The 26690-nt window shown below is 39.6% G+C and overlaps 1 protein-coding gene across 2 annotated transcripts in view; it reads right to left on the bottom strand.

The window, feature by feature from the left end:
• ulk2 (unc-51 like autophagy activating kinase 2) overlaps positions 1-26690 on the bottom strand; it is a 106748-nt gene that overhangs the window by 11976 nt on the left and 68082 nt on the right. The window contains exons 9-19 of one of the 2 annotated variants that reach the window (XM_041198092.1): positions 25653-25824; positions 24633-24693; positions 22915-23007; positions 13519-13656; positions 9209-9354; positions 6802-6882; positions 5390-5661; positions 5054-5250; positions 3492-3601; positions 2236-2388; positions 1593-1801 (exon numbers count right to left, since the gene is read on the bottom strand). In XM_041198092.1, coding sequence (XP_041054026.1) covers positions 1593-1801; positions 2236-2388; positions 3492-3601; positions 5054-5250; positions 5390-5661; positions 6802-6882; positions 9209-9354; positions 13519-13656; positions 22915-23007; positions 24633-24693; positions 25653-25824 — 1632 coding nt within the window. The remainder of the gene's footprint in view (positions 1-1592; positions 1802-2235; positions 2389-3491; positions 3602-5053; positions 5251-5389; positions 5662-6801; positions 6883-9208; positions 9355-13518; positions 13657-22914; positions 23008-24632; positions 24694-25652; positions 25825-26690) is intronic. The other variant, XM_041198091.1, reaches the window with a different exon arrangement.

Below are 26690 nucleotides of genomic sequence, written 5' to 3'. Positions count from 1 at the left end.
TGATGAGCAGGGTCAAACAAAGTCCAGCAGGGGACTTGAGAACAGATTTGTTGTTTCTGGTAAACAATCTACTCAAGTCTCTCAAGCATTTAGTTGTACAACCATGTCAAGTATTATCTGTTTTAATAACCACTGTTACACAATAGAAAGCCTTCCACTCCAGTTAAAAACTTGTTTTCCATCAGCTGCAGATAAAGAGATCTAAAAACCACAAAACAATCCAGAAAGCAACAGTAGGCTGCACTGTCTCCTTCCTTCCTGCCACTAGCAATGTGCACTCTTTCAAAGCATACAATTATAAATATAACTTAGGCTGTTTCCTGTTATGGTGCAAAGGAAAATAACTAGAGAAACAGGCTTTGTAGCTGTTGTGACTCCTCCATGACGCCAATGAGACAAGAGGCCCAAAAACCTTGTGTCTGTCTTACAGCTGCAAATCACAACAAATGGGAATTTGTGGAAGATGTTATATTGATTGTGAAATTCACGTGGCAAACATTTGTTGACAATTTCAGGAGCCCCATAATTGTACACTCTGGTTTTACAACACTTGACAACAGAAATTCAATCACTCCTCATCACTCATGCAGCAATGTTGCTATCAGTGTTCCCAGATATGGTGTATGAGGTAAACATGTCACTGCATTCGGTGGTGTTTAGATGCAAAGTTTTTCTACTCGCTGCTCCATATATATCAATGGCAATCTTTAAAACTCATGATAAACTACACACCGAGATTGTCCAATTGTGCAATTCATATCTCCCCTATATCAGATAACCCATAGCATAAAGCATCATGAACAATACCACAGAACTCTTTTGTGAAGTTCTATAATTAGAGAGAGGCCCAAATTGCAAAGCACACACCAGAATTTGTGGTGTTTAAGTAATACAGGGCTAACCATATGGAATATTCCACACAGTTCAAGCATTTTTCAGGATGTCAGCGTTTTGTTGGTACCATTAAACTTTGCTTCGTGAGCACATATTTGCCCTGCGCCCTAGGGCTTTGTTGGGAGTTTCTCCATGGATGGTAGAGCACCAGGCTTGAAGTCCAGAGATGCAAGCATTGATAATATACAAATTTTACTTAAATTACATTTGAGATCAGAGAGTTTATATGCCGATTTGCCCCTCAAGAGATCAAATAGGTGAGACAGAGTGCACAGTAAGGTAAGTGGTAGGTACAATATCTGTGGAAGGATTGGAATTGATGGCCAAATTCTAGCTCCACACTTTCTTACATTCTAAAATACAATATCAAGTTGCATTCATTTTTACCAAAAGTGCAGGAATCTCTGTTAAACAAAATAGTCCTTTCTTCACGATTTTTACAGCTCACCATTTGTAACTTTTTTTTGGTTGCAGAAGATCTCTGCAATTTTCACTGCAAAGGTTAACTGAACATACCATCTTTACTTGGACTCAATTACTGGGCCAGAGCTGAAAGTGTACTGACATTTAATATGAATCTATATATTGAGGGAAGGCACGCCTGAACTTACAGCTTGGCGGCCCAGAGCTACCATTTACTTGAGTGAGTAAGTGAAGCATTTGATTTACCTTCAATTCAAATTGTTAAGAGAGCTCACCTCCATTAAAGTCTCTTCCGGCAGTTCAGGAGCTTCAAATGTGATAAATCCTTCTAAACTGGGAGGCGAGGTACCAAACGTCATGTACTTCAAACTTGAAGGACCTTCTGCACCAGGAGGTGAAGTGCCCATGTAAGCACCTGGCGGAGAGCCCATGCAAATCCGTCCACTATTAGAACAGAGAGATCCAAGCGGACTGTTTGAGCCAACTGCAAAGAAAAAGACAAAAAGTTAAGCAGAAGGAACCAATGTCTTCAAAGAATAATATTTTAATAATAGCTATGGAATAGCTGGAAACATACTGTTGTAAAATTATGTAACTTCCAAAATAGAAGAATTTCAGGTCCTCAACTTTGTGAAAAACATATTAAAAGACACACACTTATTCAGCTGCATTAATATTGTTTCACAATACATCATAAAATCAGGACCATTTTCAATTGGCATTGCAGCAGTGTAATGACTATGCAGTTATCTTGAAATAAGAACTGATAAACCATTTTGGACAATCACACCTTTGAAGTTAAATCTCCTCCACAAACCAGCCGACCACCTTCCCCAGGTAACCCGTGGCTCCGTGTGAAAGACTACAGGCTGACTAAAGTCATGTATAATTTTAATTTTGTCAGCAGTCAAGTCTTACCTGACATTGTCCTTGTTCTGGTGACCATGTGACTGCTATGGGGAGGGGTGACACTACTTGGTGGTGAACCTACAGTGAACACCACAGTCCTTGGGCTCACTCCTATCACCATGGCAGGGGAACCCATTGTCAAACCAGAAGCACCTGCTGGAGCTGGGCACAAAGAAACATAAATCATGCAAACAGGAAGAAATAGTGCAAAATGTGCAGACTGCAAGAAGCACCTCAGTAGGACAGACAAAAGCCACAGAATTTGCTAACACTTTGTGCACTATTTCAACTCTGTACTAAATTAAAATGTATGAACAGGCTGGTTTCAAGCAGTATGGCTGTACTAATGTAATGTGCTATATAATGGTAGGAGGCAAGGGCATCTCAAACTTTTCCTACAAAATAAGTTTTTGATGCCAGCTAGGTCATCAGAGGCAAGACATCTCGGAAGGAGGAAAAGAAAACAAGTTCAATTAAGTTGTAGTGAACCTCAGCAGTGGAGTATTGGCTTCAGAATGCCCATCCTTCTGGGTTAAAATTACATACCAGTGCTGGGAGAATGGATCAGATTACAAAATGGAGGTGAACTACTGTCATTTTGAGCATCAGATATATGCAACAATACATGTTTAACAAATCTAATTCAGTTCTTCACAAGAATCTAGACATTTCTTTGCTCCTCCACCTCTTACTTTGTCTCACTGCCTTCCTCTTCTTCAGGAGTTAAGTTGTATGGTCTGCAGGCCTCCAATATCTTGCTCATTTAGTCATTCTTACACCCATTTGAAAAGCTGGACAGTGAATGCCCACAAGTAAGTTAACTGTTGATGCAAAACCTAAAGGTGTCCTCACCCAGCATTCACACTCTAAAAGTAACCCCACATTTCCCATTCCCACAAATGTTGAATGGTTTTTCATCTATTATCTTTGAAAAACCTGCAGCAGGAAAATGCAGAGGAAAACAAATCCAAGGTTTGAACAGACAGCTCCAGGATGGCATCAATGGGAATATGGAAAATGTCACTTGATTGCCCTTTACATGGAGAATGTTGCTAGGCATACAGAAATGAAAAAGACTTGAAAGAAAGAAGTGAACTGATGGTAAAGTGCTTGTGAAAGTCTTGACCTAGTTTTCAGTGGAGCAGATACAGGATAATAAAATAGATACTAGATACCAAATACAAAATTGAAGTAACTAACTTGAGAACAGAACTGAAAAGATGTTCTCATAACATTATTGGCATGCGACCAGCAATTTCCTTTACCTGTGTCCATCGGACGTTCAGTATTGAGACTATCTGTGCTGCCTTGATAGGTCTGCCCTCCAAATGTGGTCTTTATCACCTGATCTGATAGCTTTCCTGTACTTACAGATCTGTAAAAAGATTTAAAACTTATTTTGCATGCTTTAACAAAGGCCTTTTTTAATAAGTCAAATTTAGTGACTAAAGCCAACATTGCAAACACATGCATTACCATCGCTGAATCCCCCATGATCAACATCCTGGGGGTTACTATTGATCAGAAACTGAACTGGACTATCCACATAAATACTGTGGCTATAAGAGCAGGTCAGAGGTTAGAAATCCTGTGGCGAGTAACTCGCCTCCTGACTCCTCAAAGCCTGTCCATCCTCTACAAGGCACAAGTCAGGAGTGTGATGGATGAGTGCAGCTCCAACAACACTCAAGAAGCTGGACACCATCCAGGACAAAGCAGCCCACTTGATTAGCACCCCTTCCATAAACGGTCACTACCTCCACCACCGACAAACAGTGACCGCAGTGTGTACCATCTACAAGATACACTGCAGAAACTCACCAAGGCTCCTTAGGCAGCACTTTCCATACCTACGTCTGCTACCAGCTAGAAGGACAAGGGCAGCAGATGTAAGGGAACACCACCACCTGGAAGTTCCCTTCCAAGCCACTCACCATCCTGACTTGGAAATATATCAATGTTCATTCACTGTCACTGGCGCAAAATCCTGGATCTCCCTCCCTAACAGCACTGTGGATATACCTACACCACAGAGACTGCAGCGGTTCAAGGCAGCAACTCGCCACCACCTTCTCAAGGGCAATTAGGGGTGGGCAATAAATGCTGGTCTAGCCAGCAACACCCACATCCCAAAAGAAAATGTCAAAATCATGTATTCTATAAAATTTACCAAAAAAAATCTTGCATTGCATTTGTATAGTATCTTTCACAACCGCAGAATGCCTCAAAGTGCTTTACAGCCAATAAATATTATTGTAATGTAGAAAATGCCAATTTGCACAATGTAAAGTCCCACAAATAGTAATATGACCAAATATGAACAGATAAACTTTTATTGATGTTGGTTGAGGGATAAATATTGCCCAGGGCACTAGGGAGAACTCCTCTGCCCTTTTTTGAATAGTGCCATGGGATTGTTTACATTTACCCAAGAGCAAACACAGCTTTGGGCTAACACCTCATCAAAAGACGGCATCTCCAACAGTGTAGCATTCCCTCAGTACTGAGGAATCCACAGTTTTCTCACTTGGAATCAAGAGTGTGAGCTCTAAGTCAAGGTTGACACTATGTTAATTAAAGTAAAGGATACAGCAATTTAGCTTTTTGCACCTTTAAGTCATATATAAGCCAGCCCAGACATGGAATAAAGTTCACTCTGATTAGCACTAACAAGGAGTGCAAATCATCTCAGTCAACTCAGCCAGTCTCTAGAAGCAAGTTGTCTTTTTGTCCAGGAAACATATTTAACCCTCTTTGTTAATACAACCAACCCAAGTCAAGTATTAATATGGATCACAGAGATATCAAAGAACAAAGCAAATGGTACCTGCCAAAAGTCGTTTTATTCTCCTCAGAAGTTGTACACTTAGCACTTGCGTGTGGATAATGATAGGTGCAGAATTCCCTAGCTTCCAGCATGGCTTTGGACTGCATTGGTGGACTCTCAGTTAATCCTTGCTGCGCAGCCAAGGCAAGCAGATTAGAAGATGCTTGAGTTTTAGGCAGCTTGAGAGGAGCAGCGGTCTATGAAGGCGTAAACATGGCAAACTTTAATTCATCTGAAGAGCAACAAAGCATTTTTCCCAACCGTCCAAAATAAAGTCGAGAAATGACATTTTCATTCTATGGGAATAACGAGTATAATCAGCACATATTTACATACCTTTGTTGGCGATCCAATGATGGTGGGCAATGGAGTTTTATGCAGCCAATCTGAACTCCGTGGAGATGTTCCCATGTGCTTTGTCGGGGAAGTACCAAGGCTGACTGGTCTGCTAGGCTGTGGAGAATGGCTACATCCGTACCCTGCTGATGGAGGACAGACGGGGTCCGAATGCTGCTTACGTAGTTTCTGTTTGCCCTGGTAGATGTCAGTAAGGGTTGGGGCACTCTGGAGTCTCGCACCCAATAAGTGAGACTGAGGAGAAGGTGAACCTGGAAACAGCAATACTCTGATATCAGTCTCACAAAGTCAAGGGAAAGAAATATCAAAACAAACCTCTATAGATATAACATTTTCAAAACTACAAGCTACATTCCTTCCTTTGAATCTAATGCACTGTGCTATGGATGCATTCACCTTGCTGCAGATCATAACATATCCTTTAATCCCAATAGCCATAGAGAAATATCAGTAAAAACAATGATAACATCAAACAACAGCCAGGCTGTTTCTTGAATTCATTTATATACCAAAAATAAACTGTTCAGTGTAAAAGGATCCAAACAAAATAGATTAGTTAGCCATAAGAAAGAAGTAATCCCACAAAATAATAGTTTACACATAGTAAAAATAATTGCTCAAACATAGTTACAAATTGAGCAAATTACTTTCTCCCAAAATGCTGAAGGCAAAAAAATGGCTTATTTCATACACTGGGCACATTATTTAACATTCTACAATGTGCAACAATTGTATTCATATAGCACCATTAATGTGCTAAAAGATCCCAACTTCTTCATAATTATCAGATGAAATTTTATACTGAGCCACATAAGGAATTATTAGGAAAACAGGTAGGGGCATAAAAACATAGGAGCAGGAGTAGGCCATTCAGCCCATTGAGGCTTTAAAGAGTGTTATAAAGGAGGCAAAAGAAGTGGAAAAGCTGAGAGGGGGAATTGTCTCAAGAGCCTAGACATCTGAGGGCATGAATGTGAAATAACTAGCACATCTTTCTGCATCTTAAATTTGAAAAAAAAATTAAAGGATGCACGTGCAGACCTATCTGCATTATCTGCCTTTATACTGGTATGTTTTCAGTTACACTTCTGTCATGGTTTATATTAAGGTTTACATGGTTTATATTAAGTTTTGTCTATATAAGCTCGTCATGCTGCACTCTGGCACGAATGGCTTTGCATCCAGTCTGCAAACATCTGTACAGAACTTCAGAAAATTCAGGACTTCCCGCTTCCATCTTGTTTCACCTCATGCTTAGTTTGAATTTCATCCCTAAAGCAAGTAGTCAGCAACACACTGGAACAGAGACTTGCTCCAATATCCTTTTTACTTGATAATGCACTGTCCAAAAGATATGAGGAATTTTGACTCCTACTTCCAATAATGCTCACCGGATGGGGTCCTGGACCTTGATTCGTGTCCCTGAGGTAAACCACAACAGCAATGACTAAGTTGTTCAGGGATAGTCCCAACTGCAGAAACAAGGAATAGTTGGCAATTTGCATCCAGACAATTTCAAAAGCAATTCATTTTACCATTACTGCAGCTCCACCAAGCATTCAAATTTACTTGTGAAGACTGATTAAAACTAACAGCAAAAGCTTTTATAAATATACCGAGAGAATGGTAAATGTGGACCAAATAAAGTCTTATACAAGCAAGACTATAATGGAAAGTTTTTTCAAATGGTGGACTTGTTAAATTAGCACTTTGTAACATTTTCACAGTGGAGGAAAGGACAACATATCAACGGTAAAAGAGAATTTAAAAATAAGTCAAGGAACAGAACCTGGTGGATTTATTAGTGTTATTTTAAATGGTAATTGAGAAAATGGGACTTATGACAGATGAATCTCCAATACCTGACGGTTCCATCCCAAGGCATTTAAAGAAATGTGATGAAATTGTAGATGCATTAGTCATAATCAAAACTCCCTAATTCCAACACTTCTGCAATGCTACAAATGTACAGAGCTTTGGCAAAATGACACCTGGAATACTGTGTACAGTCTTGGTCTTCATATTTAAACAAAGACATATTTACATCGGAGGCGGTACAGTGAAGGTTCAATAGATTGGTTCCTTGAACTAATGATGAGAGGTTGAATAAATTGGGCTTATATTCTCCGGAGTTTAGAAGAATGAAAGGTGATTTCATTGAAACATACAAGATTTTGAAGGGGCTTGATAGGGTAGACACAGAGGTTGTTTCCCTTAGCTGGGAAATCTAGAACACGAGGGCAGAGTCACAGGATAAGAGGCCAATCATTTAAGACTTAGATGAGAGGAAATTTCTTCACTCAAAGGGTGATGAATCTATGAAATTTTCTACCTCAGAGGGTTTAGGATGCTACATTGTTGAATATATTTAAGGCAGAGAGATAGAAAGAATTTTGGTCTTTCAAGAAATGAAGCAATATGGGAAGTGGGCAGGAAAGTGGAGTAGAGGTTAAAGATAGCCACGATCACATTCAACGGTGGAGCAGGCTCATGGGGCCATACAGTCTTCTTCTATTTCTTATGTTCTTATGACTGGAAAATTGCAAATGTCATTAATTATTTAAGCAGGGAGGGAAAGAGAAACCAGATGACTATAAATCTGTGTATATGTACATAAGTCATTAAAGATGGCAGGACAGGTAGACAGAGCTATTTCTAATGCATACAAAATTCTAGGCTTCATTAATAGGGGCATGAAGTATAAGAGCAGGGAGGTTTTGATGAACTTATAAAGACACTAGTTAGACCTCAGCTGGGGTATTGTGTACAGTTCTGGGCGCCACACTGTAGAAAAGATGTGAATGCACTGGAGAGATTGCAGAAGAGGTTTATGAGAATGGTTCCAGGAATGAGACACTTCAGTTATGAGAAAAGATTGGAGAAGTTGCGAGTATTTTCCTTGGAGAGAAGGCTAAGAGGTAAGAGGGGACATCATAGAAGTTTTCAAAATCATGAGGGGTCTGGACAGAGTAGATAGGGAGAAACTGTTCCCACTCCTAACCGGATCAAGAACCAGAGGGCACAGTTTTAAAGTGTTTTTGCAAAAGAAGGTGAGAAAAACTTTTTCACACAGCGAATAGTTAGGGTTTGGAATGCACTGCCTGGAAGTGTAGTGGAGGCAGGTTCGATTGAGGCATTCAAGAGGGCATTGGATGATTATTTAAATAGAAACAATGTGAGGGTTACAGGGAAAAGGCAGGAGATTGGCACTAGTTAAAATGCTCAGAGAGCCGGTGCAAACACACTAGGCTGAATGGACTCCTTCTACACCGTAACAATTCTGTGATTCTGTGAAATGTTAATTTAACTAATGCATGAAAGTTACTGGAATTGATCAGAGACAATGACTGAGCACTTGAACAGTTGTCAGTTGATCAAAGAGAATCAGCATGGAATTGTGATGGATAGGTCACATTTGAGAAATCAGGAAGCAGTTCCTCACACAACAAAACTTGTTACCCAAGAGGCCACCAAAACTGGGTCAACTGAAATTGAAATTTTGAGGACTAAGATCAACAGATTTTTGTTAGGTGAGGCCATTGTGGAATATGGAGCAAAAGCAGATAAATTAAGTTGAGGTACAGATCAGTCATGATCCAAATGAATGTAGAACAGGATCAAAGAGCTGAAAAGATTACCCCTGTTTCAATGTCATTCTCCTTTGTGATGTGAGGTGCTGATGCAGGGCAAGTGTTGCCTTTCATGTAGTTTGTGCTGCAATTTATATATATATATATATATATATATATATATATATAAACAACTGAAAAAGACGACACATTCATTCCAGTTACATACCCAGAGGTGAAGGAGAATAAGGCCGGGAGGATCCAGTGGAGAGTCTGCGGCCTGGATTTTGTGGTGCATCTGCTGCAACTGGTGACCCAGATGTTGGCTTCATAAAACCTACTGGGCTTGTGTTCGACCTCTTCACCATTCCAGATCTGAAAAGTTCATAAACGAAACAATAAGCAGAGAACAACATGCATTTATATAGTGCCTGTCATTAAACATCACAAGGGGCTTCACAGGGGGGCATTATAAAACAAAATTCAGCACTGAGCTGCATAAAGAAACGTTAGGATAGCTGACCAAAAGCTTGGCCAGGGGTAGGTTTTAAGGAGCATCTTAAAGGAGGAAAGCAAAGTAAAGAAGTAGGGAAGAAATCCCAGAGCTTAAGGCTAGGCAGTTGAACACATGGCTGCCAATTAAAATCAGGGATATGCAAGAGGCTAGAGTTGGAGGGAAGCAGAAATCTCAAAGGGTTGGAGGAGGTAACAGAGAGAGGGAGTGGCAAAACCACAGAGGGATTTGAAAATGGATGAGAATTTTAAAGGTAGCATTTATTCTTAGATCAGTATTCCACACATGTTCAAAGCCCTCAGGATCTCATTCAGGTAATCGTTCTTTATGTGTGAGCTCAGATATGTGTCAGCATCACAGTTCAACCTATTCCAGCCCTTCTTGTTGTTTACAGAATTACAGTTTATAGCAAGAAATACTGGGGAGCAATAAACAAAGGGAGTCTAGGCTAATTTTCTACATTCTAGTCTTGAAGCACTGAACTGCACTGCCATTACAACATAGATGTGATAACTTAGCACAGATAATTGAACCTTCTTGGAGAGAAGATTATCTGGCCCAACTGTCTAAGCTTTCCTTTGGTGCAATTTTAATAAATCTGAATTCTATTTTGTAGTTAAAAACCTGTCTAACTCTTTCTCAACATCAAATAAATTTCTTATCCTACCACTCATGCCACATACTTAACACACTTTTAGTGAAATAAATCTTTCCTTGAAATTATCTTTTCAGTAAGTTACATGTTAACAGATGATTTGTTCTATTTTCACCACATTTAGTGGATTGGTAACTGGTTCTAGGAAGGGCTTGCATTAAAAAGAACCCTGAAACTGACCTCCAGGTGGCATAACATACAAGCTCCATTGTTAATGTCACTTCCCGTCTTTATGGTTTACTGCTGCTGGGTGTGAGAGACTTTTCCCACAATTGTCACTTGTTCATACAATGCTGCCCCACTTAAAATGAAAACTTGTTGTGATTAATTTTCTCTCTTCATATATTAAAATACATGTTTTGCCTTTTCTCTGGGCTTTCCTGTGACAGAAACCAATTTGTGTCTAGAGGACGAATGATCAGTAGTCATACACTCCTAGCTCCTCTTTAACCTTGCTGGAGGCTAAGCCATTCATTGCTTTTCTTTCTTACCACAGCAAGCTTCTGCTTGCAGCTCCTTTAAAAAGCATGAATCAGACAGGGAATTCAATATATGGAGAAACTTCAAGTGAACAGAATTTACTCCACTGCATAGAAAATCTAAGTGTGCCAAACTACAAAAAAAGGATTAATCCCTACTAAGGTCACTTTTTCATTGTTTGAACTGCAGTTAAACTAAAAACACCCAAGCAAACAAAGCCACCAAAAACCGCATGGATATGAAACTGGCTGAGGGACAGTAAAGAGTACTGGTGAACAGATGCTTTTTGGATGGAAGGAAGGTATACAGCATTGATTCCCAAGGGTCAGGGCTAGGACCCCTGCTTTATTAATGACCGGAGCTTGCGTGCACAAGGCACAATTTCAAAATCTGCAAAAGACAAAAGCTAAAGTGTAGAGAACTTGGAGGAGGATAATAATGGACTTCAAGAGAACATAAGCAGGCTGGTGTAATGCTGGCAGATGAAATTTAACATAGATAAATGTGAAGTGATTATTTTGGTGGGAAGTATGAGCAAAGGCAATATAAAATAAAGGGCAAAATTCGAAAGTGGGTACAGGAACACAGAGTCCTGGAGAGATGTGCACAAATCATTGAAGGTGGCAAAGCAGCTTGAGAAAGTGGTTGAAAAAGCTTATGGGATACTGGCTTTTACAAATAGAGGCGCTTAGCGGCTCACCATCTCAAGGATAATTAGGGGTGGGCAACAAATGCCATATCCCAATAAAGAGTTTCAAAAATGGAGTACAAAAGCAAGGAACAAATGCTGAACCTTTATAAAACTCTGGTTTGGCCTCAACTGGAGCACCAATTCTGGGCACCATGCTTTAAGAAGGAAATGAAAGCTTTAGAAAGGGTGCAGGAAGAATTTCTGAGAATAACTCTGGGGATGTGGGGCTTGGGTTAGGTGGATAGGTTGGAAAAGCTGGTAATGTTCTCTTTAGAGGAGAAAAGCTTGAGAGGAGATTTGATGGAGGTGTTCAAAATGAGGGGTCTGGATAGAGTAGACAGAGAGAAACTGATCCCATTGGTGGTAGGGTCAAGAACCAGAGGACACAGATTTAAAGTGGTTGCCAAAAGAATCAAAGGGGACATGAAAAAGACCTTATTATGCAGTGAGTAGTTGCAATCTGGAATGCTTTGCTTGTAAGGGTGGTGGGGGAAGATTCAATTGTAACTTTCAAAAGGGAATGGGATCAGCATCTGAAGGGAAAGCATCTGCAGGCTGTGGGGAAAAGGCTGGGTAGCGGGATTAGCTAAACTGCTCTTTCAGGGAGCCAGCACAGACTTGACAGGCTGAATGGTTACAGCACAGAAAGGTCATTCTCGGAAATAAGTTAAAATTCTACGTAAATTGTTTAACATATGCCATATAGAGTACAAATTCAATGTTGTATCAACACAAACAAAGGGAACATGGAGGGGTTTTAGTCATTCCAGCAAATGCTACTCAACGCAAAACCCCCTGAAATCTTCATTTCCAATATTTCAATGGTCCATTTCCAGCACTTTGTGAAACCTCTGTGGTACACAATCATGTTCTAAGCTACAGGAAGCACATTTACCCATTTAAAAAAAGTGACCAATTACAAATCTCAAATGAGGTTCAAATGCTGCATCTGGATAACTATGTTGCAATTGGAGGATGCCTTCAATCCAGCAGTCACACTTTGAGAAAAGGCAACATACCATAATTTTAAAAATAAAAAACTGGTGTGTGTGGCTATATATTTTTTAAAAATAGTTGTGTCTATAAGAGACTGTATGTGCAATGGTTTGTGGGGTGCCTCCACTGTTAACCAGTCGATTCAAGCTGGTCATGTAGTATTAATCACATGGTCAGCATGGGCAAATTCCAAACCTTAAACAGAAACCAGTCAGAACATCCCCCCTTTCAGTTAGTGCATTTCAGAAAAAAAGGCAAAGATTACACTATAAAATAACTCATCAGTGTGTTCACCTCCCCACAATCCTACACATCTCCTGCCCTGCCTCCCATCCATTTATTTCTGGCTTGAAGCCTTGCCAGCTTCCGACCCATTCACCCCTGTGACTCAATTCCAGACTGTTAGCTCAAGGTCACCCATTCGTTTGCCATATTTTAGTCGTAGCACAGTGACCTGCAAGCTTCAGATAAGGAGACGATGCCTTCAACACCAACACAATTTCAACTCAACATCAGAACCAGGAAGAACACAAAAGGAGCAAGATCAGAATTGTGCCTGTCCCCACATTATACAAATCTGTGGATCAGCTTGCAACTTTGGTCCCCAGTACCCCAGCACACTAGGGCACTGGCACCAAAAGCAACAGCACACAGATCCTCCGCTACAAACGAATGCAGAAATCTCTCGCAGGCTCCAGTAGTACCCTCTTAATTCAAGTGTTATGCTGCAAATTGAATCATTCCATTTATGTTGCAGCATCAGTTAATGCATGAGCAAACATCCCATCAATCCGATTAAAGCTTCAGCATTTAGCTAATCTTATAATTGTGTCTTGTCTTGCAACTGGAAAACAGCTTCCCTGTCTGACAGAAATTTGTCAAGAGTATTAAATCATGACAAAAATAGTTAAAGATGCTCAGACAGGAACCGATTAAGTGGAAGAAGCACATCGAGTTAGTCTGCTTAAGCCCCACCACATCATAGAACACAGCATTGAGAATCATACATATACCATCGTAGTCTGTCTGGTACTAGGTCAGGTGGAAACGTAGAAATTTAAAAACAATTGCTGATAATAAATTTGGGAAGGAAGGCACGACAGAGATTGTGAAAACGCTGTCATATTCTTTAAACAGTTCAAGTTCTTACAAGCATATTAGCATTACACACTGAAGCGCATTGAATACAAATAAATAACATACCTGGGTGACCCATAGGGATTTGTGTTATGGCTGGACGTGACGTGTAGGTTCTGCTCAATCCGCTGGTAGTTTCGAATCTGCGTAGGGACGGGAATCGGAGCCGACTCAGTACGAGGGGACACTGGAGGTGGACACTGCCTGAAGTCAAAGCACACAACAGCTGGCCATGAGGCAGGAGTTAAAGCTCCTCGATGTATCTGCACCATTATCTGGCTATTAAAATATGAAGTATTTAAAAATATCTTGAGCAGCTGCTATGCAACATCAACCTGGCTAGCAGGAATCAGCAACAGCTCTGATTCTCTCTTGTAAACAATGCTCCACTTGAAATATGACTACTGATCACACAAAACTCCCACGAACTTCCTTTCAACTTTGTCTGGGTGAACTAAGTAAGTAATGAAGTCCAACTTTAATGAAAGAGTGGGTGTTAACTAGATAGGAAGCTCTGCTCTAAATTTGAAAAAAACATTTACACAACCTTCCCTTTCTCTTCCCCCACCCAGCTGCATCCGATTACATAAATCCTAGAAGTTCCAAGAAAACAAATACTGGGAACGCTCCGTTCCAAGGCAGTACCAAATGGTATACCAGAATCAAAAGGTGGTGATCAACATCACAATGAAGTAAGACACAAGTAAAAGAAAACTGAAGCCAGTAACAGAGTTCAAGGCAAATATGGTTCGTCGCAGGGGTGTTTCTGAAAGACAGCAGCTTATGTTGATAAACATGTCTGATTGACTGTTGACGTTCAGTTCCTCGTATTCAGTTTAACTTAATGACGCCTGTAAAAATGCCCCTGCTACAAAGTCTTATTTGCCTTCAGCTTGGCATAGAGAGATCCTTCTCAACTGACTTTCTTAGGACTTAATGAAAACACTAGCTGCAGCCAAAAGAACAGTAAAAAAAAAGCTTGCTCAAGTTAACCCTTCTCTAGCCAAATAGAAAGACTGGCTGAATTATTTGCATATCCAGAGTGCAAATGGTTAATGATTACTTCAGATCATCCTGAACCATGCGTACTCATGGGGAGTACTGTTGGTCATTGATCCCTCGCACACCATAAATTATGCAGTCTTAAATTTCAGCATCGTTTGAGAAACCAAGTCCTTTCTATTTCTCAAATTCTGCTTATAACATTTGAAGTTTACAGAACATTGTAACTAGCCCTTACAGAACATCCTGCTTACTAAATAACATTTAGACTTTCAAGTGTAAAATCTAAAAGAAGACATTCTTTTTGTGAGGGAGGGGAGGGGTGTGATCATAATTATTTCAATTTTTCTATTTTTGACACCTGGATGAAGAAGAGCAGCATAGTCATGCTGCACAATGCGGGCTGGGGAGAACAAAAAAATGAACTGACGGTTGACATCCATGTAGTATTTCACAGTTACCAAAATGAAGAACAAGTTAGTGTAAGAAATACACTTTAAATGACTCTTACTGAGAGATCTGCATGAATTGGTAAAATAGTTCATGAGTAATTCCACCTAATAAAAGGCAAGAAATAACTGGAACATCTTTCTGTATTATGTTAGAAAGACAGTGGCAGGCAAAATATATCCATGCAGTTAAAATGCCTTTCTCTATAAATCCACCAAGACCACTCCTTGGCTGAGAAGAGCGGTATTCTACCGAATATAAATCTCGGGAGAATATAGGAGTGGTGCAGAGTCACATATACAGGTCACATGCCTCTGCAACATTCCACAAGAAATTAATTGCACAGGGCAAGAGCCATGTCCTATTAACTTATACATGCACCACCATGCCCGAGCTGTTTATGATAAAACAAAATGAGAAGCAGCGTTTATGCTATGCTGAACAAACTGACAAAAGCAAGTCATTTACCAAAACATATGTACAGAATGGTTAAACAAGAAGCCTGTGAAAACAGGGATCCTCATGTGTGGTGACCAGAGGGCAGTGAAAGCTCAATCACTGAGCATGTTGAAGACAGAAATCGACAGATTTCTGGATACTAATGACATACAGGGATAAGGGGTTCGCGCAGGAAAATGGTGTTGAGGTAGATGATCAACCATGATCTAATCAAATGGTGAAGCAGGCTCGATGTGCCAAATGGCCTACTCTTGCTCTTATGTTCCTATGTAGCGGTTAAATGCCAGATAAACAACAAATCTTCAGGTTCAATCTCTAATATTTCGAGTCTATGCTCTTACTGTAAGAGGGTGGCAACAATGGCGGAGGTAGAATTTGCCTCAGCATACCTGGGCATTTCTTGATGGAAGGACAAAATTCAGACTCAATTCCTGCCATTGACTCCTGCTGCAGAGTATGCATGTGAACCCTGGATAATAACAGATACTCTTCACACTCAACAATCACACATTGATAGAATGGTCATTTGGGTAGAGTACTTGGAGCTCAGCCAGTGCCCATGAAACCCTACCCGAGCAATATTCAGCACCTTTAGAAAAGGAGAATAGGAAAAGCAAAGTCTTGAAAAATATCAAAATCTAATTAGAGCCCCAAGTAAAACAGGATTCTACTCTTAGCAGAAAATGAAGTGCAATAAAGGAGATTGTTTCAATGAAATAGTTAATCTATTTAAATTATAGTCCTGGAAAACTGAATGCACAACTTCCTTTCCTGAGATAGACCTTTATAAATGAAAGCTACAGCCTCCCCTTACAACAGTGACTGAGGCTGGGTTGATTCAAGAGATGTCAGTACCTTGTTCGAGTGGCCATGCTTTATTTGTCACACCGAGTGGTAGCTGACTATTTGACCAAGATGGGCATAATTCTATCTTCAGCTTACATCCGCATCAGAAGGTTGTCACACAGAGATCTCCAGTAGGGACACTTGCTGTTTTTAAACTCCCAAAACTGGAAAAGCGTGAAGGCTTTTCTAAAACGGAAATTTGTTGAGACTTGGGTTGATTCTCTTCCCCAAAAGGCTGTGGGTGTTGGGGCCAACTGAAATTGACAGATTTTTGTTACATTCAGGGTGTCAAGTGATATGGAGCAAAGGAAAGTAAAATGAAGTGGAGATACAGATCAGGTATAATTTGATTGAATCATAGAACAGGCTCAAGGGGCTGACCAGCTTACTCATGACCCTACTAAGATTCCTATGCAAGAGAAATGGGGGTCAAATGTAGCACTTTCACTGCAAACCTAACTTTAATTCTTTTTATTTACAAACAGATACCAATTAATTCCAATTCTATTTCCATATTTGTGGATTTCAAATGAAGCAATGGCATAAGAATGATTGTTATTGAAATGCAACTATGAAAATTAATCTGCGTTGCTCAGTCAGTCCGAAGGTCAAACAAAGAAGAAAACCTAAAACTCCTCTTTAGAAAAAACACACAGTATCAAAACAAACTGCTCAGTCTGCCACTCATGCTTGAGTTATAATGTTTATTCTGCCTAAACCACTGGACACTTGCTAAGCAGACTAACAAAGTTGAATAAAATTTGGAACAGAATTACAGAATTGTTACAGTGCAGGGGGAGGCCATTTGGCCCGTCATGTCTGTACTGGCTCTCTGAATGAACCTTTCAGCCACTGCCTTTCTCCTGCCTTCTCCCTGTAATCCTGCACATTGTTTATTTTCAAATAATCATCTAATTCCCTCTAGTATGCCTCGATTGAACCCGCCTCCACCACACTCACAGGCAGTGCATGCCAGTCCTTCAGCACTTGCTGTATGCTTATGCTTCTTTTGCCAATTATTTTAAATCTGTCGCCTTCTCGTTCCCGATCCTTTCACGAGTGAACAGTTTCCTTCTATTTACGTTGTCCAGGCACCTCATGATTTTGAATACTTTTGTCAAATCTCTCCTCAGCCTTTTCTTCTCCAAGGCAAACAGTCCCAACTTCTTCAATCCACCTTAATAACTGACGTTTCTCATCCCCGGAACCATTTTCTTGTAAACCTCTTCTGCACTGTCCCAAATCCACAGCTGGCTCGGGAGAACACATACACATTCCTTAATAATAGACGGGTTCAACTGTGCAATAAACAGGTGTCCAATGATCCAGTAAAAATCAAGTGCTCTGTTTGTAGTCCACAATGGTTAAAGCCATTGGCAGAAGTCTGTGACAAAAGCTCAAAAAGTAAAACCTGAGTTTCTGGGCTAGGCAGCAATGTAAACAAACTTTTTTTTCAATTTCCCCCCCCTCCCCACCTATTTAAGTGTTCTTCCAAACATTTTATCATTCCCTGGCCAAAAAGTAGGGTAGGCATCCTTCTTCCAGATCTCTCAGCTGCTCTGTAATTAGCTGCTAGGAGAGGTGTAGGCGCAGTGCAGTTCACTCACTCACTAATTTTCTCCCTCCCTTATTGTAGGGAAGCACCTTTGTTTGGCACCTTCCCAATAACTTGGCCATAAACTGGGAACTCACCGCCATGAACACGTATCCCATTACTCCGTGGCGTACTGTATTGATACACCAACCCATTGTGCCACAGGGATGTGGTTCCAGTGGATTTTTAAAGGAAGAAAAACTGCATTATCTTACTGACACAAAAAAAACTGGAACAGTCAGCACCTTCTCAATCTTCAATTGCACTTTCTCATCAGCAATGTACATCATGTACATATTTATGAAAAATGTGACCTTATAGTTACCACTGAATAAAGCGCTGAAGCAGTTTTCCTCCTCAATTAAATTTAGATTTTTTTGTATTGCTAAGTAAAGGTGTTGATCAGGGAAATGGAGTAACTTGAAATTCTGTCTTCTGCAGCCTTCAAATTAATATTTCACTTGCAAATGAAAATTATCAATATGCACGACATAAAATCACCTACAAGACAGCAACAACAATTTTTTTTTCGCCAGTCTACCCCAAGCTCTACTGCAGTCAAGTTCCATGTGCACTGGTAGATCTCCATTATCTCTATTAAATGGCTATTCAATTGGAGTACAGTTATCATACATAGGCAAGCTACTTACTGTGAGAGACATAATAATTCACAACAACATCCACACACACATATACATTTTTCTTTGGAGAACAATGGTACTTTGACTGAATATAGTGCTAAGTTGGTGTCCTAGAAATCAGCGAAACACAGACCAAATATTAAAACTGGACCTTTCTGATCTGTACCACAACAGCTGGTGTATTTAACCATTGAGCCATCAAGGGAGTTAAAACATAACTCACTTGCATTCATTTAATAGAATTAAATGTTTATAAGTAGAAACTAAGCCCAGGCACAGTTGTTGACCTCTCCAGGAAATTTTCTGCATTTCAGACACTTGCTGTAAAGTCAGTTACACTGCTAGGCTGAAATCAACAAGTTTGACGCAGGCCAACAACAAGAACACAACGATCCACACAACTTCGTGGGTGCAATTTAAACATCATTCTTAATATTTACACCAACTCCTCCAGAAAGCAAATTCCAAGTCTCATCTTGGTGCACAATGAGCAAAGAAAAGCTAACTTTGTTTGAAGTGGACAACTTCCACACAACTCAAATGTAGCTCCTGACAGGCCGAACAAAGAAGCAAGATACTTTCGCCAGAGAACTGTCAATGTCTCACTAATTTTAAAAAATGTTATGTTCTAAGTATGGTGGAAGTTGAAGGGTTAAATAGAATATTAAATATTGCCGCACTCAGTTGGTGGCTCCCCTGCCTGCAATCAACTTCAGTGCAGCACAGAGGAAGTGTTGCATGTTAGAAGTGTCATTCTTTAGGTGATACATTAGCCCAAAAGCCCTGTGTTTCTACTTAGATGAAGTTGAAAGATTCTATTGCACTATTTGAACAGCAGAAAGTACACCTGATGTCCTGGTCAACATTTCCAACTGCAACCAACGTCATAAACAGACTGTTTTTTCACCTCACTTGCCATTTGTGACAACTCACTGCTGAGGAAGCAGAAGCTGCATTTATTCGCACGACAGTGACTTCACTTCAAAATAAATTAACTGGCTGTGAGGATTTGCGACATCCTGAATATGTGATCAAACACGATATAAATTCAGATACATTCTTGTGAAGCAACAGGTGCTTATTTTGGTGCATATCTGACACAAATTACTCAAGCTACAAAACCCTTTAAGAACAACTGTCGTGGAAAAAGTGATATTAATGCTAGCAGTCACTGTATGACAAAGCTGAGAAAAAGCCAAAATAAGTGCAAAGATTTCTGAAGCACTAAAGATGGTACCAAAGTCAATATAAGCAAACACATCTTGCTTTACAGATAGGTGCATCAATTTTTGCAACAGTAACTTATACTTAACAATTTAACATTATAAAATATCCTGAGTTTCACAAAGCATTATAAAACAAAATATGACACTGAACTACATAGGAGGTATGAGGTCAATGACCAAAAGTTTGCCCAAGGAAGTAGGTTTAAAGGAGCATCTCAAAGGAGGAAAGTGAGGTAAAGAGGCGGAGAGGTGCTGGGAGGGAATTCCAGAGCTTTGGGCCTAGGTTAAGCGAAGGCATGGCCACCAATGGTGGAGTGATTAAAATCAGCATGCTTGTTTTTAAATGAACAGATTGATAGGATTTTGGATTATTCTGCACTTGGTGCAAATCCACCAAAGGTTTTGGATTTATGTAGGCAGATGCTATTCACAGGTGGATGCAACATAACATAAATATGAGGCTTTGAAGGATTTCTCTTGGAATTCCTAATGCTAAAAGTACAAAGAGTTTAAGAAATGTACAAAGGCCAAGAACATGGAGCTCAGTAGAAATGTCTTCCCCCTCAAAACTCCCTACAATTATATAGAGGACACAATATGAAGGCCCAAGTAGTACTATTTGCACCCCACAAGCCAGCTAACTAGAGAACCCACAAATTAAATCAGCAGCAGGCTCTGATCAGCATCATTAAATGAATAAATATACACCACTTGTCTTTGTAAAATGCTCTGCTTTTACCATACGTTAGATTGACAATACATTAGGCAAACTGGACAAAAAGAAAACAATAGGTTTTCCTGGTGCAACAGATTTCTCTATGGTTTGGATCCACCACAGGAGGGAACAGCAAATGACCTTTAGGTATGTGGTGTGGATTTTGGATGCTTATACAAAAAGATTCAAATAACGTTTAGAACGATTGTGCCTGTCTGTAGAATCTGATAACTTTCATGCCATGAAAATGATTTGTAAAATGACTCACATATGGTACAAAATACTGCACTGAAAGGAATAATATTGGATGCTAATCATTGCATTACATTGCACTAACCAATCTTTGGCTTGTTAATACATGTACTACATGGCAATTAGTAAACATGATGAGGTAATTTTCAACAACAGGAGCTTTGATTTAGTGATGCCACATGACTAGGACTATTTTTTCAAAAATTATTTCATAGGATGTGGGCATCACTGGCAAGACCAGCATTTATTGGCCATTCCTAGTTGCCCTTGAGAAGGTGGTGGTGAGCTGTTTTCTTGAATCGCTGCGGCCCATGTGCTATAGGTACACCCACAGTGCTATTAGGAAGGGAGTTCCGGGATTTTGACCCAATGACAACGAAGGAACGGCAATATATTTCCAAGCCAGGATTGTGAGTGACTTGGAGGGGAACTTCCAGGTGGTGGTATTCCCATCTATCTGCTGCCCTTGTCCTTCTAGGTGGTAGTGGTCATGGGTTTGGAAGGTGCTGTTGAAGGAGCCTTGGTGAATTCCTGCAGTGCATCTTATAGATGGTACACACTGCAGCTACTGTGCTTTGGTGATGGAGAAAGTGAATGTTTGTGAATGGGGTGCCAATCAAGCAGTCTGCTTTGTCCTGGCCAGTGTCAAGCTTCTTGAGTGTTATGAGAGCTGCACTCATCTAGGCAAGTGGGGAGTATTCCATCACACTCCTGACTTGTGCCTTCTAGATGGTGGATTGGGGAGTCAGGTGGTGAGTTACTCATCGCAGGGTTCCCAACCTCTGACCTGCTCTTGGAGCCACTGTATTTATATAGCAAGTCCAGTTCAGTTTCCGGTCAATGGTAACGCCCAGGATATTGATAGTGGGGGATTCAGCAATGGTAATGCCATTGAATGTCAAGGGATGATGGTCAGATTCTCTCTTGTTGGAGATGGTCATTGCCTGGCACTTGTGTGGCACGAATGTTACTTGTCACTTGGCAGCCCAAGCCTGGATATTGTCCAGGTCTTGCTGCATTTGGACATGGGCATGCTTCAGTATCTGAGGAGTCGCAAATAATGCTGAGCATTGTGCAATCATCAGCGAACATCCCCACTTGTGACCTTATGATGGAAGGAACGTCAATGATGAAGCAGCTGAAGATGGTTAGGCCGAGGATGCTACCCTGAGGAACTCCTGCAGCAATGTCCTGAAGCTAAGATGACAGACCTCCAACAACCATGATCATCTTCCTGTGCTCGTTATGACTCTAACCAGTGGAGAGTTTTCCCCCTGATTCCCATTGACTCCAGTTTTTACAGAAACAGTATTGTGGCTTTCCATAGGATGTTGTAAATATTGATTCCCTTTCTTTTCTCAAAAAATGTTAATTTCACCCACAAAAAAGTGTGTTCTCACCTGAAAAACTAACACAGATTATATATATTTTTAAACTATAATCTATCAACTCTTTCAGGTTTACTACCTGGGCACAAATGTCAAAAAATTGTGAATTCACTTTGGTTTCTTCCAAGTCTAGTCTCAGATGACTTCAAGGTGGCCCTCTAACAGATAATTAAATACTTGGGGGGGTGGTTTTACGCTTGTTTTGTGCCCAGATTTGAGTGGAAATGGGCTGAACCAGTACCAAAAATTGCTGAACTTAAAACGTAGGTGCATTATGCCCAAAGACATTTAAACTCATGTTTAACAGGATCTTTCATATTAGTTCAAGATTCAATTTGCTCCAATCATGCCCCAGTTACATAAATTGGCCACACTTCCAAGGTCAAAACTGATTCACCAGTTGCATTGGTTTGGGAAGGTCCTTCAAATTGTGCACATTTTCTTGGGCACTTGTTTTACGTTAAACATCTGTGATATGGAAAACCTTTATGAAAAAACTTACCAATGAACCTATGAAATATATTTTTTAGAACATTTTCAATCAGGTTACCCACAGACAAAAGACTGGACACCTTTACTTGAAATGTTTACTTCTGGTGACAAACACATTGTCAACTATATTAATAAAGTTTCCCCAGTTTGCCACTCTTAAGTACAAAGAATGGTTTTTTTAAGAAACAACTGTGTTCAATTACACTGCCTGATTGCACTAGTTCATGGAAGATTTTACATTTGTAATTATGCAAATTAATTTTAGTGGGAACTTAAAAGTATAACTTAAATAGCAAAATTTCAAATGTATTTTGTGAGTAATTTCGCGATTGTGTTCAAAGCGGAAACTCTAACCCCGGATGCTTATTCCTTTACAGACTCTACATCAAGGTCCTACCTGTTGGCCGAGCTAGAAGAGCTTGACCTGGATGAGGCTGAGGAAGGTCTCTGCAGAGCTGCTGAGCCCCCAGAAGAGGTTAAAGGTGACTGCCTGATAAATAGGTAGAGACAGAAAAATCGAAGATGCTGATTTAATTTTCTACTTTGCATCTAAAATTTGTCTTGTGAACTTGAGTATTTCAGCCTCAAGGCCCATACCTCAACACACCCTCCTTCTGGATGGCTAAGATTAAGCATCTGCCATGAACTTTTTCTCAGGACTTTGAGAAAATACAGCTCAAAGTAATATCAATTTTTATTTTGCCACTGAGTTACAAATCTTTCACAGGAGTAAAGTTCATGGTCAATGAAAACTTGAATTTTTGATACAGCTAATGTGCCTCTACTTTTTGTAATCTTCATCGCTTGGATTGCTATTTGCATCTCAGCAGTTAAAAACTCTCAAATATATTTACTAAAACAAAAGTATAATTTATTATTCAGTCATTGATGCCTAAATTATTAAAAAACTAGAAAGAACTTGGGAACTGATGCAAATAGAAAATGTAACTGAATATTTATTGCACTGAGATGCAATGCTTCATTTTAAAATTTGCAAGAATTCAGCATACGTTTTTGTATTTTAACAATATTGCTTTACTCAAGTGAAGAATATGTTTAGACATCTACACAGTTTAAACATGCAAACACAACAGGGTGCCATGCAAAGCAACATGGAGCTATGTTTGTTACAGAGTAAGATGCACTGTTTTTCTTCTAAGGTTGCAAATACTGGTAAAGAAGTGTATTCCACAAATGAGGCTAAATTAATAAGTTGTGTGTGTGTCTGACAATTCCAAACCTCACGTTTGATCAAGTGAATAATTGTTGAATTAATGAAACCGTTTCTCAAGAATCTCAATAATAGTGAAATATTTTAATTGCTTGAACTCTATCGAGTGCTTTCGGTCTTACACAAAGATTAATACAGATATTTATATGTTGAGATTAGGCATTGGATAAAACACAATACACTGTCCAAAGTGAAGAAAGCCTTTAGCTCAACCCATCCATACATCGTTTTATGAACTCCAATTCTCACACCACCACCCAATCACACAGTTGATCCTCCAAAAGAAACGCACAGGCTTCAAAATCACTGTTGCAAATATTAATAGATAAAGTAATTGTACTGCATTCCTTTGTATGGTTTTTATTGAAAAGATTAAATCATGTTTTCCAAATGGATTAACACCTTTGTTAAAACAGTAAAGAGAAAGGACCCATTAGATTACTAACGATTCATTTGGCATTACTGTTATTTCTACACCCAAGTTCTGCGCCCTATCTCCTCTGGTAAAAAATAATCAAACATGCTATTAATCCCCAAGCGATGTTGATTCAACTCCTTTTAAAGGCAATTCCAAATCAGCAATCTTCTTTGTGAGTTCACATTTCTACTATCCTGGGAGTTGAGGAAGGGGACAAATTCTAGTTCAGAGCTTTTCTTCAACATAGTGAATTTTGAACTTGTGTCTCCTCTGATCCTCAGCAATCACTGCCTAAGTAGCAACTTAATCACAGCAACTACGCTTTACCTGCAGTTTAAAAAAAACATCTCTCTTTATGCATCCTGTTCACATCATGATCTCCAATGACTGTAACACTATTCCAAGTCATTCCTCCATCACTACTAAACAATCACAAAGTACAGAATTTTAGTTGACTGGTACGTACCCTCCACACATCAAAAATTCATTGGAAGCTCGTCTGCCAACCGTCCCCAATGGCATGTCATCTACATAAAATTTCAGAACAGACTTATGAGCATAAACTATCAGAGACACCAAAACCTTTCCAAGGTGAATACAATGGTTAAACATAGCTAAGTATTTACATGTATTGGTTAAAACGAGTGTGATAACTTTGAAGGAAAGAGTTGGATCTTTAAAAAAAACAATGCAATTACGTAAACAATACATCTGATAGATACTTTCTGGTCCTCTATTTATTTTACAAGATCAAGGTTACAACACAATAAACGTTTGTGACAGATTATGCGAGTATAATTAATTAGGAATAAGTAGCAAATCCAGTTTCAAACCCAAAACAGCTGTTCAAAAAGACCTAATTTGAACCCATTCAGCATCATCTGCCCATTTAATTGTCAACCTTGGGTCAACTGGAACACTCTTGCCTCTTTTGAGATTTAAAGGCCAAATTCAGAGACTTAATCTAGGCTGACTCCAGTGCAGTACTGGGGAGTGCTACTTTGCTGGAGGTGCCATCCTTTGAATAAGTCTTGAATATAAGATTTGGTAAATTTGGAAAAGAGAGAGCAGAATATTTACGAGAAACTAAATACAAGTATGATTTCACGTGATTTTCAGGGTATTCATATTTTTGCCAAACTTTTTCTGTGGTTACTGAGTGTAATTCTATTGCTGGGGTTGAAACGCTTCTCTGTTTTGGGTACCCCCAATCAGACAGAATAAAACACATTTACTCTATGCAGCAATGTACTTCAAGCTCAAATCTAGAAGAAAGGCAAGGCATAAAAACAGCTGGGGGATAACTGACAGCAGCCAACTTATACCAATACATTTTCAGGCCTTAATAGCCTATGTTGCAACAGTGCAGTCAAGCTGCTTCCAGAAACCCCAGTCTTTTTTTTCCTGTTTAGATAGGCACAATGGCAAACATGAATCCTTGAGCTGAGTGAAATAAAACCATCAGAAGCAAAGAGCAGTTGCTTACATGACTGATCTGAAGAGATGCTATGTGGAACTAGAACAAAGTCATCTGTGTCACATGAAGAGTTCTTACTGCCACTGCTGGCAGAGTCTTTGGAAACCTGCAGATAGTTAGGTGGACCCAAAGGCGGGGAAGACAGAGTGTCCTCCTGTATGCGTTGCATATCTGGTAATGACTGAAAAAAAAACAGATGAGTTATATTATAGTGACTATATCAGAAGGTAGTGTTACATTTTGCCTTTATAATCTTGGAGCTGCATTAATAAAATTATAAATTACAGCTTATTCTGTTATTCTGCAAGGTTTCTTCCTGACAGAAAACAGTTTTAGGTTTTTGTTTGCTTAAAATATTACCCTTTAGAGGATTGTGATTGTATATCTATTTCACCACATAAAATACAAGACAAGATTAGACTAGTCTACTTTCTCTCCTATTTTTAATTTCTCCATTCACCACGTCACAACCAAAATTTAGGATGGTCTCTGATGGTAACGGTACCAAAAATATATCAAAACACCTAACCACTAAAAGTCTGTCTGCTAAGGTGAATGTAAAAGATCCTAGGACACTATTTCTAAGAAGAACAGGGGAGTTATCCCTGGTGTCCTGGCCAATATTTATCCCTCAATCAACATCACAAAAAAAGTTATCTATCTAGTTATTATTACATTGCTGTTTATGGGAGATTGCTGTGCTCAAATTAGCTGCCTCTTTGCCCATATTACAACAGCGACTACACTTCAAAAAATACTTCTTTGGCTGTAAAGCACTTTGAGGTGCCCAGTGGTCATGCAAAATGCTTTATAAATCCAAGTCATTTTTTTTTGGATTCTTCAGTCTGTCACTTCCTTATCTGAAGAGTTGGGCACCATGTCACACAAAACTCAAGATTTGACAGCACACCAACTTTACAGGGGAGAATTGACATTGCCACTATGCCGAAACATCCCATGACAAAAGATGGTGTTCCATTATAACTTACTGAATACCCGGCAAGTCACTGATATAGGATTGATACAGCAACTGTATTATTGATCACC

Source organism: Carcharodon carcharias, chromosome 10 (assembly GCF_017639515.1).
Source record: "Carcharodon carcharias isolate sCarCar2 chromosome 10, sCarCar2.pri, whole genome shotgun sequence".
NCBI classification, from domain to species: domain Eukaryota; kingdom Metazoa; phylum Chordata; class Chondrichthyes; order Lamniformes; family Lamnidae; genus Carcharodon; species Carcharodon carcharias.
Note: the sequence above shows the minus strand (reverse complement) of the source record. Positions and strands in the feature narration are given on the sequence as shown.